The sequence below is a fragment of the Triticum dicoccoides genome, chromosome 2B (genome assembly GCF_002162155.2).
Source record: "Triticum dicoccoides isolate Atlit2015 ecotype Zavitan chromosome 2B, WEW_v2.0, whole genome shotgun sequence".
In the NCBI taxonomy this organism is placed as follows: Eukaryota; Viridiplantae; Streptophyta; class Magnoliopsida; order Poales; family Poaceae; genus Triticum; species Triticum dicoccoides.
The window spans coordinates 89,134,554-89,147,516 of NC_041383.1; the positions used below are offsets into that span (position 1 = coordinate 89,134,554).

At 50.6% G+C, this 12,963-nt stretch overlaps 1 protein-coding gene across 1 annotated transcript in view; it reads right to left on the reverse strand.

Moving 5' to 3' along the window:
• The window catches only part of LOC119360551 (cyclin-A3-1-like), a 19,066-nt gene extending 16,329 nt beyond the window's left edge, over window positions 1–2,737 (reverse strand). Inside the window, exons 1-2 of the mRNA XM_037626142.1 lie at window positions 2,680–2,737; window positions 2,394–2,407 (exon numbers count right to left, since the gene is read on the reverse strand). Coding sequence (XP_037482039.1) covers window positions 2,394–2,407; window positions 2,680–2,737 — 72 coding nt within the window. The remainder of the gene's footprint in view (window positions 1–2,393; window positions 2,408–2,679) is intronic.
• Between the last annotated feature and the right edge of the window lie 10,226 nt (window positions 2,738–12,963).

Below are 12,963 nucleotides of genomic sequence, written 5' to 3' on the forward strand. Positions count from 1 at the left end.
GGTGGCCGGGGCGGGGCGCTGCGTGGTGGCTCGGTCGGGAGGTGGGGGGAGCCCGTTGACTAGGGGAGAAGTGCGGGGTGGGTTGGGATAGTGGTGGTAGGTGCTAGTAGTAGCAAGGTGGGGTGCGGTTCGGTTCGTGTCTGCTTTGCGGTGCCGAACTGTTAGCAGAATAAGGATGTTTGGTGTGCAGAATAAGACTCTAGAGGGTGTTATCATAATAGACCCACCCTATATATATATATATATATATATATATATATATATATATATATATATATGATCGGTTCTACGAGAAATTCTATTTATATATATGCATAACGTGTATAATATGTAGTATCGTAAAATACCAGCAAACGAAAAAGAATTAAATGGAAAACACAAAACTAAAGGAAAAATAAATAATAAAACCAAAAACCCCCAAACTTTTTAGTACCGGTTGGTGTTACCAACCGGTACTAAAGGTCTCCCACATCCGGCCCTGACTCGTGCCACGTGGTGGCCCTTTAGTGGCGGTTCGTGCAGAACCGGTACTAAAGTGGGACCTTTAGTCCCCACCCTTTAGTGCCGATTACAGAACCGGCACTAAAGGCCCATACGAACCGGAGCTATAGCCCGGTTCTGCACTAGTGTGGGCCTTCAAGCGCTGTCGGCGACCCCGGCGAGGGATGCAACAGGGATGCCGCAGGTGAGGCGCGCGACGACGACGACGACGACGACGGTGACGGCGACTACACCCGCTTCTACAGGCTTTTCGGCATGTAGACGGCGGCGGCGGCGACGGTGGCGGGAACGGCTAGGCTTTTTAGTTCGTTTTTAAGTTAGTTCATGCATGTTTTTAAGTTTTTGTACAAATTTCGATGAAAAATGGCCGAGTTAATGCAAAAGTCGCCTAGTTTGCAAAAAAAAAATTAAAACGAACTTCACCGAACCCGCAGCGACCGTGGGCCTGTGATTGGGAGCGAATCAAACCCCAGGGGGCGATCTAGCGCCGGCTCGCCCCCAGGCCGCTCTTTTTCGTCACCCTAGGGGGGCCGAACGGCTGGAGATGCTCTTAGCAATGGAGTTTCTCGTGTACTTCCTCTATAAAGAAATATGAGACTTTTTAGATCACTTGATAACGCATTCGAACTGGACTCTCTCCAACTATAATTTAGGGTATTCCCACATGAAGACATGTATTCTTGAAAGATACTACCTCCATCCTGGTTTATTGGTCCCCTTAATATTTTGTGTCAAACTTTGATCATAGATTTAATTAAAAAATAATAATGCATGTCATCAAAAATTATATCATTGGAATCATATTTGAACACAGTTTTCAGTGATATTATTTTTGGTTACATGTATTTACATTTCATTAGTTAAATCTAAGGTCAAATTTTAGCACAAAATGTGAGAAGGACCAATAAACCAGGACCGAGAAAGGATCATTGTGCGGTTCCTCTACACATAACGGCTCTTCATTTCTCAATAACAGTAACTGTACAGATAGGTGTCAAAAAAAAAAACAATAACTGTACAGATACAGGAATGGACCACAATTGTCCTTTTTTTCAAACACAAAAAGGGCCACGTAAGAGTATCTCCACGAGGTGTCCTTGAAAGATTTACTCATCATTCAGTTGAGACAAATATTGCCATTTTGGTATCTCGCCCATGCCTTCAACTACGATAACTTGAAGCTCTTGGGAGTCATCACAAACAAGGACGAGTACATCTGCATTACCTACATCAACCACCAAGCTTTGTCATCAACATCGAGCACTTCATCCTTTGGCACGTAAGCCGGAAGCAAGGCCGGTTACCCCAACTTCGTGAAAAGTTAAGCATGACAAAAGTACCCATTCCGTCAGAAGATTTGTCTTCATTGCCATTATCTTTGCGAGCCAACCGTTCCTTTGCGATAAAAAATTTGTATCCCCTTCATATTGATGTCATTTGGCATTATATTTGCATCATGCACCTCGAATTTGGCATCATATTAATTGGTAGATCTTATCATCCATTCTGTCATCCGCTCAAGGGTTGGATTTGTAGCGCCCTCCAAGTATTACGAAGATCGAGGGCATGATTATGACTCTACAAGACTAATCTTTGCGGCAAAATTCGCCAAAATGGCTGTTATTTGGTGACTTTGCTAGAGTTGATCTAAGAAAGAAGAAGAATAAACAGCTTGTGCATTCCACCACTTCATCGATCTTCCAGATGTGTGTCTACTTACAATCCCAGTGAGGATCACACTATGGCAAAGGAACTCACTGGGGGCATGATCCCAGTAAAGACATAACCAAAAAAAAATTATTTTTTAAAAGAAATGGAAAGAGACTTCTCAAAGGAAGTAGTAAATAGCAAAAATAACTACATGTTTTGAGGGAAGCATTGGCAAAAACTACCATAACTGAAAGACCTAAAAATCACAACCAGTTTTGTGCCAATTTGTCACAAATTACTACCACTTTCATTTAGTTGCCCGTTCGTCGTTTTAAACCTGATTATGACAAGGCAAACCCACTAGTCAGAGACACGTATCCACATAGTAAGACGGTGATGTTCAAACGGCCGTTAGGGCCTGCATCAGTCGCCGGCTCGATTAGACCAGGTCGGTCTAGTCAAAATGGCCAATCCAACCCTCTTTCTCTCCCAAGCTCACTCACTCTCTTGTTCTCTCCTGTAGCTTACCCATCTTCCTGCCTGCTTGCACTCCGCTGTTACCGCCGCTGGTCCTGCTCGTCGCCATTGTACCATGTCTTCGTGGAAGGATGGGAAGGAGAGCATGGACGACGACTTCGACATGACTAGCAGCATGAACATGGAGATGTGGGTAGGTATCTTCCGCAACTAGGGTTAGGTTACTGGATTCGGGGATTTCTTTTATTTGAGCTCTGACTCGCTCGATTCTTTGTCTGATTTCTTGTTCCATGGTGTTGTCACGGATTCGGGGCCAAAGTTCATGTTGCACTGGTTGAGGCCGTACAAAGTTCTAATTGTATTGTGTTTGCATATTCATGTTCCATGTGCCGAGGGGAATTGAAATAACAACTTTTACATGCGCTTTGACAAAATTTTGGAAGTTTGTTAAATTTAATGTTTTGAAACTTAGTACGACTGTACGAGCGAATGACATAATCACATGTTGAAGAAACTAAAACGTAAAATTTGATGTGCCATTGTACGGAATCTAGCGACTTTCGGATCATGAAGCAATCGAACGACCGGGCACAGTTGGGCAGGTGCGTGCCCCTGCACCTGCGTGCCCTTGCAAATTTCCGACTTCTCAACACTACAGGGCTACTGCTACAGACGACAGCACCGAGGATTCGCCAGTCCAGCTCTTTGATTTGTTTTGTTTTTTGAACAAGACCTCCCGGAATATTCTCTCCATTGAATTTTTCAATTGTATCTCATAAACCATAGTCTACATGATTCGATCCACATCAAACTAAACCAAATCTCTGTGATTCATAATAACTAGTCGGAATCAAGATGCAACGCCAACTTGCCATCGCCATGTACATGTACACAAGTAGGGTTGCAAGAAAAGCTGGAGGTGTGAGCAGTTCGAGACTGACCCATTTTTTGGCCCGACTCAAGATCAAGGTTCAAAATTATCGGATATTGGGTTTGTATCGGTTTCGTTTCACATATCATCTGTTGGAAATTGAGTAATATATCGAACGATATGTTGATATATCGAAGAAAACATATCTGATCTTTTTACAATATTCATGTTCAAAACATGTATTTTTAGTAAATAAAATGTATGATTCAATGCGTTAGCATAACAAATTTCGATTCACACTTTATTAACTTGTTAATTAAGAAACTGTTTAATAAATATGCACAAAATCCTTATTTTAAGATTTAAAATGATACGTTATATATGTGTTTCTACGAAAAGTTATGCATGAGTTTGATAATATGATGAGTCCTATATTCATAATGCTATTTTCACTACTTGCTGATAAATAGTGATTATCGTCTGATGTATTGGTCTATATTAGTGGACATAATGGGTCACATATTAGCCACATGAGTAATTTGGTCCATATTGGATGATATGTCTGAAAATGATATTCAGAAATGCTATGTGTATATATCCGAGCAGATTGGGCAGGCCTCACAGATCCGCGCGCACGGCAGGAAGGGTCGGCGCCGGCGTCGGCGCTACATCAACGGGCGTCAGGAGGCGTCACACCGGACCCGGAGCTGCCGCCCGTATCGTCCTCGTCTTCGGAGCTATCGTCGAAGTGGCTGCCGGTGCTGGACATGCTCGTTGGCGCTAGTGATTGGACGGATTGGGAAAAGGGGAGCGTCGGGGAGCGGAGCGGAGAGGAGTGAAGTGAGCTAGGGTTTGCTCGGGACGGGGGGTTTTGTGGGGTCGGGTGGGTCACCGGTGGGCCAGGCTGACATGACGGATGTGTCTGGGTTGTAGATGCTCTTAATTACAAGCTGATTACGGATCATTTTTATAGCTCGGTCTTAAACTTCATCTAGTTTGAGCTCACTCGAATTCGAGTCGTTTGCAGTTAGGTAGTCCTCTCTCGGCATCGTTGAAAAACAAGCGAGTCTTCGCTCGCATGGAGAATTCAGAGGGTTGTCGTTGACAAGCGGCCGTAGCTCTCCCACACATGCACGTGCTGCCACTCCAATGAGCTAGTCATCTCCAGCGCGCTCAACCGCAGTCAGCTGGAGTACGTGCTGGCCTGCTGCGGCCACCCACACCGATGCCCACACGTCTCGCGTGGCCACCTCCACCAGTTCCCCGTCTTTCCAGCTCACACGGTCACGCTCTACGGCAGGGCAACTTTTCCTTCGTTTACAAGTCTGTTACTAGTACGAACTGCAACCTCTGGTGTCCAGTGCAAACAAAGCTTGCATGGGAAGCCGGCTTCTGCGAGAAGGTAGCCAAAATTATCTCCCGGGTCTCAGTGACAGGCAGTCGTCTCGTCAGCAGACTTGCTGAAGAAGCCAGCAACTCCGGGATCCGGGACCCCACACCTACCACATCTGTTCTGGAGAAGAGAAAATTCACGGTCTAGTGTCTGGTCTATCGGGCGATCGTTCATCCTGTCATCCAGGATCGAGATTCGACACAACTAATGTGCACTAGCTCTCCCATCTCGCTCCACCAACCAAAGTCCAACCTTTTCCGACATAAAAAGCTACGCCGTGAAGGTTAGTGCAAAGAATTTTAAACCATTATTTTCTTAGTTTTTTTTATCAAAGAATGGCTTTCCCCTTTCGATTTTGTATTACTAAAAACCTCCAAGCATTCAAACCTAAAACAAACTACTAGAACGAGAGCCCAGCAACATAAACTAAAAACAGTCTGCAACCTGCATCACAGCAGGAAATTACATAGTTCAAACGTCACGAAAAGATCAAACTACTAAAGCACAACAGCAACGCCAAGGGACAGCAGCTTTAGCAGGTAGCAGGGTCTTCTTTTTTTTCTGGCCTGGCTACATCGATGCTCCACCCCTGCGACGCTGTGTATACTTCACTTGCTACTCACTCTAGCAGTCTTGCTCCGAGCTTCAATACATTTTTTGTGGCTCCTTTATGTGCAAAATAGACCAATCAACAATTCAATGGCTCATTAATTTGATTATAGAGAAAGGATCATTTATTCTTTTATTTTGAAAGATAATCTCATTTCTATTTTTTCAGATTGACCAAAACAGAGCAGATACGCCACGATGGCTAGTTTCCTATCATCCTTGTTAAACCTGCCCAGCCACCCTACCAGGCAGTTATTCTTCTTAGTTTGATTCTTTTCTTAGTTACTCCTAATTAACACGAGCAATGGCCGTCAGTCATGCATGCATGCATGCATGCAACGCCCAGCTCTTAAACAAAAGGAAAGTACTCCTCTGCTGCTGCTGCATGCTCGTACATGCGCGACGCAGGGCAAGTGGGTGCCGATCGGATCCAATTACGGATCTTTAAAGCATAATGTCAGGGCCGCTTAGCGATGATCTAACATCATTAATCTCCTCTCCTGCAGCGGCGACGCCTGATCCCCTCGTACTAATGGCAGAATTCTCCGATCCAGTCTGTTAACCAACCAACCCACACGAACCTAATCATCGTCGTCTCCGGTACCACGTGAAGGCATTCGTCACCTGCCCCTCAGCAAAAGCTGGCATGCTTTCCCATCTCCTCCCTTGATGAACGAATCCGTGCGCAATTAACAATCGATCCAAGTGCAGAACATGTTCTCCCCAATGATGAACTGTTAGGTTTGTTACTTAGCAACAGATATTTTCTGGGGAAACAGCTACTGTTCACTGATTTTATCATCTGGTTACACAGGTAACACAGCAGTGGTAGAATGCCTCTCAGCAAAAGCTGGCATGCTTTCCCATCTCCTCCCTTGATGAACGAATCCGTGTGCAATTAACAATCGATCCAAGTGCAGAACATGTTCTCCCCAATGATGAACTGTTAGGTTTGTTACTTAGCAACAGATATTTTCTGGGGAAACAGCTACTGTTCACTGATTTTATCATCTGGTTACACAGGTAACACAGCAGTGGTAGAATGCTGAATTAGCGATAAAAAAGGCTCACTCTCCCTCGAAAGTCTGCGGCCGGAAAAGGCACAAGTGGACATAAGGCCAACTCCACCGCGCGAACCCAAACGGATGTCCGTTTTGTTCGGATTCTGTCCGTTTGGGTAGCGATTTGGGGTCGTGTCCGGATCTGTTCTGGGATGCGGTGGACGTGCGCCCAGCGCGCGGCCGCATCCATTTGCCCCATCCTGTCCGTGAGGGCCAAAAATGCCCAAATTGCATCAAAACTAGTTTCCAACCCAAATATTTGTCTGAAAATTAAAATAGTTTTACAACTCAACTGAAATTGTCTTTAATAAAATAGTTCTACAACCAAATCGAAATTGTCTTGACTGAACCTAAATTGGACCAATACATCTATTGGTTGCCAATGTGATCCCAGACGTGCTCAACCAAGTCATTTTGAAGATTCAAATGAGTGTGCCAATCACGCATCTCACGGTGGAATTGGACAAACTGTTCAAATGTGGTTGGGTCTTGGTGCAGGGGCTCGATATTTTCACCTTGATAATCAAATCCTTGGTCGAAGATAATCCTCCAACGAACAAAGGAAGTGATGAAAGAAAAATTCGTCTCCACTATCCATACCTTTGATGGCAAAAAGTCGAACACCTTCCGGTCGTGGTGGCGAATAGGCCGCGATGATCACCTCGACGCAGCAGGGATGGTTGCCGGCCGGCTACTGGCCGCTCTGGAGCTCTCGTCGGAATCCGCCTTGAAGAGCGGTCGCCGGCGGTCGTGTCCCCTCCGCCACCGGCAAGGACGGCGACGGCCAAACCTCCCCCGATAGACGACCAAAACTACGACGAAAGCGCGGGCGTGGTGGCGGCCATGTCGAGACGTAGTTTGGTATGGACGGCGCGGGGCTGCGCGGTGAGGAGGCGGCCGGAGAATAGAGGCGGCGCCGGCGGCGGGGCGGGGCGGGGAGAGAGGGTGAAGCGTTGGGAGCGGAGGGACTGCTAGTGTCCCCGACAGGCGGGCCACGGGGGGGACAAGGGCGTGCGTCGCGGCCGTCCGCGCGCGTCCGTTTCACCCCAAACCGAGCGCAAGTTTGGGCCGGGGATGGGTTGAAAACGGACGAAATCCGGACATTTATCCGTTTGAGGCCGCGCGCTGGGCCGCCTCTTTTGTTCCTTTTACCTCAAACAGACGGGGCCGGACAGGATAGGGTCGCGCGGTGGAGTTGGCCTAAACATGGCGGCCGCGGCTGACAACAACTTCACTGGACAACAAGATTAAGATGGGCCGACAATGACTTTACTCGCTGCCCTGCTCTGCCGCCATCTTAGCTGCGCTCGCCGGTCATCCTTCGTCACCCAGCATGGCCGCCTGCTATACCATGCCATGCCGCCACACTTCTTCTTCAGGCTTTTGGCACCACTACTGTCAAGCCATACATTTACGTGCTCCCACATGACGAATCCACACTCCACAGCTTTACGAGCTCAGTACCACTTCCGTGTCTGGGACCTGAGGCCAACTCTACCGCGCGACCCTATCCTGTCCGCCCCCGTCCGTTTGGGGTAAAAGGGACAAAAGAGACGGCCCAACGCGCGGGCGCAAACGGACTTTGTGTCCGCTTTCGACCCATCCCCGGCCCAAACTTGCGCTGGTTTTGAGGTGAAACGGACAGCGCGCGGACGGGCGGGACGCGCGCCCTTGTCCTCCCCTGGCCCCCCCGTCGGTGGGAGAAACCAACCCCCCCCCCACGCCCATTTGGCGCCATTTGCCCCAAACCCTCCCGCCTCCCTCCCGCCGCCCCCTCTCTCCTCCGTCCATGGCCGACGCCCCGCCGAGTCCCGGCGGCCTGGCCGCCGACCCTCCCGCAAAGGTGAAGAAGAAGGCGCCAAGGAAACCGCGGTCGGAGTACACGCCGGAGGAGATCGCCAAGTTGGACGTGGAATCGGCGAAGAGGAGGGAACGGAGAGCGGTCGTCAAGCTCAATGCTGCCGCGGCCAAGAGAGCCGCCATGCGCGAGGAGCTGGATACCGCCCGGCGCAAGGCCGCTGCCGACGAGAAGGAGGACCACGTCAACAAAGCTCACGCCATCCTCATGCTTGGCATGGGCCGTCCTGCCGGGTTCCCTGCAGCAGCCGTCGCCCCGGCGAGCACCAGCTCGTCGGTTGCGCGGCCTACGCACTGCCAGTCGCCGACGTCGCATGAGACTTTGGTCGTGTATATGTTTGCATGTTCACTTGTTGTTGATCATGTGGTGTAGGCATTCCAATCTTTGAAGGCATTCAAGGCCCGACACAATGATAAACCATTCACTCTTACGCATTGTTGGACGCTCATCAACATGTGCCCTAAGTTCAAGGACCAATACCGTGAACTACAAAGGAAAAGAGGACTGAAGACGGCCAAGTTCGCCAGAGGTGGAGATGGCGAGGCGTTGAAGAGGCCGAGGGGCAAGACCAACTCCAAGGTGGACGATATACGTGACGCCTCATCCATGGCCTTGCATGAGACTTTGCATGGCATGATGTCCCAAAAGGATGTGAGGGACGAGAAGAAGCGGCAAAGCAAGGACGAGCAAATGAAGCAATACCTAGACCTTCAAAGACAGAAGCTTGAGATGGAGGAGGCGGCCAAGAGGAGGAAGCTCGACATGGAGGAGGCGGCCCGGCAAAGGCAGCTCGACATGGAGGAGGCGGCCCGGCAAAGGCAGCTGGACATCGAGGCCGACAACGTCAAGGCCAGGCAGAGGCAGCTCGACATCGAGGCCACCAATGCCGCCACCAAAGCGAAGGAGGTGGCCCTTGCGATCATGAGCGTGGACTTGTCGAAGATGAGCGACAAGACGAGGGCTGGTTCGAGGCTAGGCAGAAGGAGATGCTCGACGCCGAAGGCCTGAACTAAGTCATCCGATCGGCGTGGCCGTTCTTTTCGAGGCTGGCATGGGTGCCGCCCGCCCGTCGGGGCTGCTGGGAGTGTGCCGGCGAGAAAACATTCATTTTGGAGGCCGGCTGTGTCGCCGGCCGCCGGCTGTGTTGCCGGTGAGGAGAACTATTTATTTTGAAGGTTGGCTATGTTGCCAGCCGCTGGCTGATGCCGGCGATGGACGTGTAGGCCGGCGTGATGAACCGGGGACGCTGGCCTGAACTACGACTTGGCATGTGAAATGCTGTTTTTTAGTTTTTTAAGTGGACGCGGACAGGATGGGGCAAATGGATGCGGCCGCGCGCTGCGCGCACGGCCACCGCATCCCAGGACAGGCCCGGACACGGCCCCAAACCCCTACCCAAACGGACAGAATCCGGATAAACCGGACGTCCGTTTGGGGTCGCGCGGTGGAGTTGTCCTGAATGTGCGCATGCGTCATGAGGAAAAGGCGGGAGACCAAACTGTAAACTGTGCCATGATTTGCATTGCCATAACAGGAATGAATCGTTTCTTACCTCAGAAAGTCACAATGCACATATCGAGAATATCACAGTTTTCATCATCACAAAACAAGCATGAACATGCACAGATGCACTGACGCATACGTACATGCATATCTGCATTTAACGTTGGCGCGGCTATAGCATGGACCAAGCACGCATGCGGGCGCCGTGCCTAGCTATGTTGGGAATTCTCTGCAATTATGATGCAACCACCTCAGAATCTTTCAGGCACCCGCAACATTATTAGGTCGTCGCAGTCTCGCAGACCTTAAAACCCCCGCTGTTTGCCCTCCTCAATCAGTTTTAAGAGCACTTGGCCCCCCTAATAGGATTTTCCTGGCTCCGCCTGGTCGCAGACCTTAAAAACCCCGCTGTTTGCGTACTTCCAATGGCTACTACCAAGCAAGATCCAACCACCACTAATCCACCATGAACCACGATAGGTCTTAGGCAAGCATACGTCACAGGGATGCATGCCTCTGTGTGCATTTTTTTAACAGGGATGCAACTTCATAGACAGTGAATATTCAGTGTTCAAATTGCATGTACTCCCTCAGTCCGGAAATACTTGTCATCAAAATGAATAAAAGGGGAAGTATCTAGATGTATTTTAGTTCTACGTACACCCTTTTTTGTCCATTTTGATGACAAGTATTTTCAGACGGAGGGAGTATGATTGAGGGTATTAGGAGAACCATAGCATCAGGGTGATACTCTTTTACCTGTAAAACTACTTCGACAGCCATACCTGTGATGCATCGGATCCCTGTTGGCCACTCACAGTCACATCCTTGAACGACTCAACCGCTTTTTACAGCCTCAACACGGAGCACCAAGTGCATGGTTTGGTACTCGTATCTCACTTATTGAGTAAATTAAGATCACTTGCTAACTAACAGTGCAATAGTTTTTCAAGTATTTAGTTAGACCAATAGGAAGGGATTGGTATAATACCGCACCACAGTACAGTACAGGCGGTCAATTCCATAAGATTATTTGATTTAATGAACTGTCAGCGGCAGCCCTAGGATACCCTATCCCACATCTGTTATCTACCATCCAGTGGAGTACTCTTTAGAGCTAGATAGTGGTAGTTACTAACTAACTGCAACAGTATTAAAGCACTTCATTTTGAATTCTCCTGTAACTATTTTAAGATAACCCATTTAAGATGCACTCTCTAGGCTTCAGGTTTTCCGACACGAAAACAGGTGCCCTTGAATGATATGGTATCTCTCTGCAAATAATGGCTCCCTCTTCACTATGTTGGCGCGAAACCCTAGCCCTATCTCTCCTCTCTCTCACTGAGCTCTCTCTCCCGACGCCATGGCGCGAACCAACGAAAGTGAAGAAGAAGAAGATCAGAAGAGTGGTGGACACAGGAGTTTTTTCCGGCGCACGAACGCCTCCTTCCTTCCTCGAGCACGAACTCGACAATGTCGATCTATTACAACACCACCACGCGGCTTTATACCTCGAGCCAGCTCACCGGGCACGCACCCACGCCTTCACTGGCCCGCGATCTTTCCCACGTCCTGCATGCTCTGGCCCGCGCCCGCTCTACACCCGCACGCGCGCTTCTCGCGGTGAGTACCAACAGAACCTGCCCGATCGCCCCGCGTGGCTCGCCAACGATCAACACACACACTCACACCTGCAGTGTTCCAGCACACGGACACGCCCGTGCAAACCACACGCACGCACACACTCGACCCGCCGTGGACCCGACACGCCCAGCATGCCCGGCGCGCGCCCATACACGCGCACGACACGGCGAGCTCGTCGCCATGGCTTATTACAACCAACACTCGCGCCCTAAGCCATGGCCCAGAGCAAGCCGGGCTCCTCGACGTCGCCGTCCACCGGCAGGTCACGCTCCGCCGCCGGAGCCTTCCGCAGCTGCGGGCACTCCCTCTTGAAGTTCCGCGCTCGCCGCACTTGTAGCAACGTCTACGCCGATTGCCACCGAAGCCCGATGACTCGCTGCGCACGTCGTCGTCGTCCCGCGCACCTTCCTGCCGCCGCTCCCACGCTTGCCATTGCGCCGCCATGTACATCAGCTCGCTCGCCGCCCGCCTGCCCGCGTCGCCGCAGCCGCTCGTCGAACGCCTTCAGCCGACCCAATGCCTCCTCGAACGCCATGGTCCCGACATCGCAGAACTGCTCGATCTGGGCCACCGCCGCACAGAGTCAAGAAGTTTCTTCACGAGCACGGCGTCCTCTAGTGTTGAGCCGAGCCCCGCGAACCGCGCCGTCATCGCTCCGAGCTTGCTGGCAAAGTCATTCAGTGTGTCGCCATCCGCCATGCGTAGGTGCTCGGACTCACCTTGAAGCGTGCCCAGCCGCGCCGCCGGCACGTGATCCGCGCCAACGAACCTGGCCTCGAGGATCGCCCACACCTCCGCCGCCGTCTTCTTCGACGCCACCTGCAGCAGCAGGTTCTCCGCGAGCGCACTGAGCGGGTAGGCTTGCGCCGGCTTGTCCTTCTTTGCGATCACGGCCGCCGCCGCGTACTCCGGCACCACCACCGCCTCCTAAAGCCCGGCCGCGTCGAGGTTTGCATCCACCTTGATCGACCACGCTGTGTAGTTCTCTTAGGTGAGCAACGACACCGTCTGTGGCAGCGATCCGCCCACTCAACCGGTGTACGGGACGATGGACGTCACCGGCAAGCTCCGGCCTTCACGTGGCTCTGATGCCAATTGTTGGTGCAAAACCCTAGCCCTATCTCTCCTCTCCTCTCTCTCTCACTGAGCTCTCTCTCTCTCTCTCTCTCTCTCTCTCTCTCTCTCTCTCTCGACGCCGTGGTGCGAACCAACGAAAGTGAAGAAGAAGAAGATCAGAAGAGTGGTGGACATAGGAGTTTTTCCGGCGCACGAGCGCCTTCTTCCTTCCCGAGCAGGAACTCGACAATGTCGATCTGTTACAACGCCACCACACTGCTTTATACCCCGAGCACCGGGCACGCACCCACGCCTCCACTCGCCCGCGATCTTCCCCATG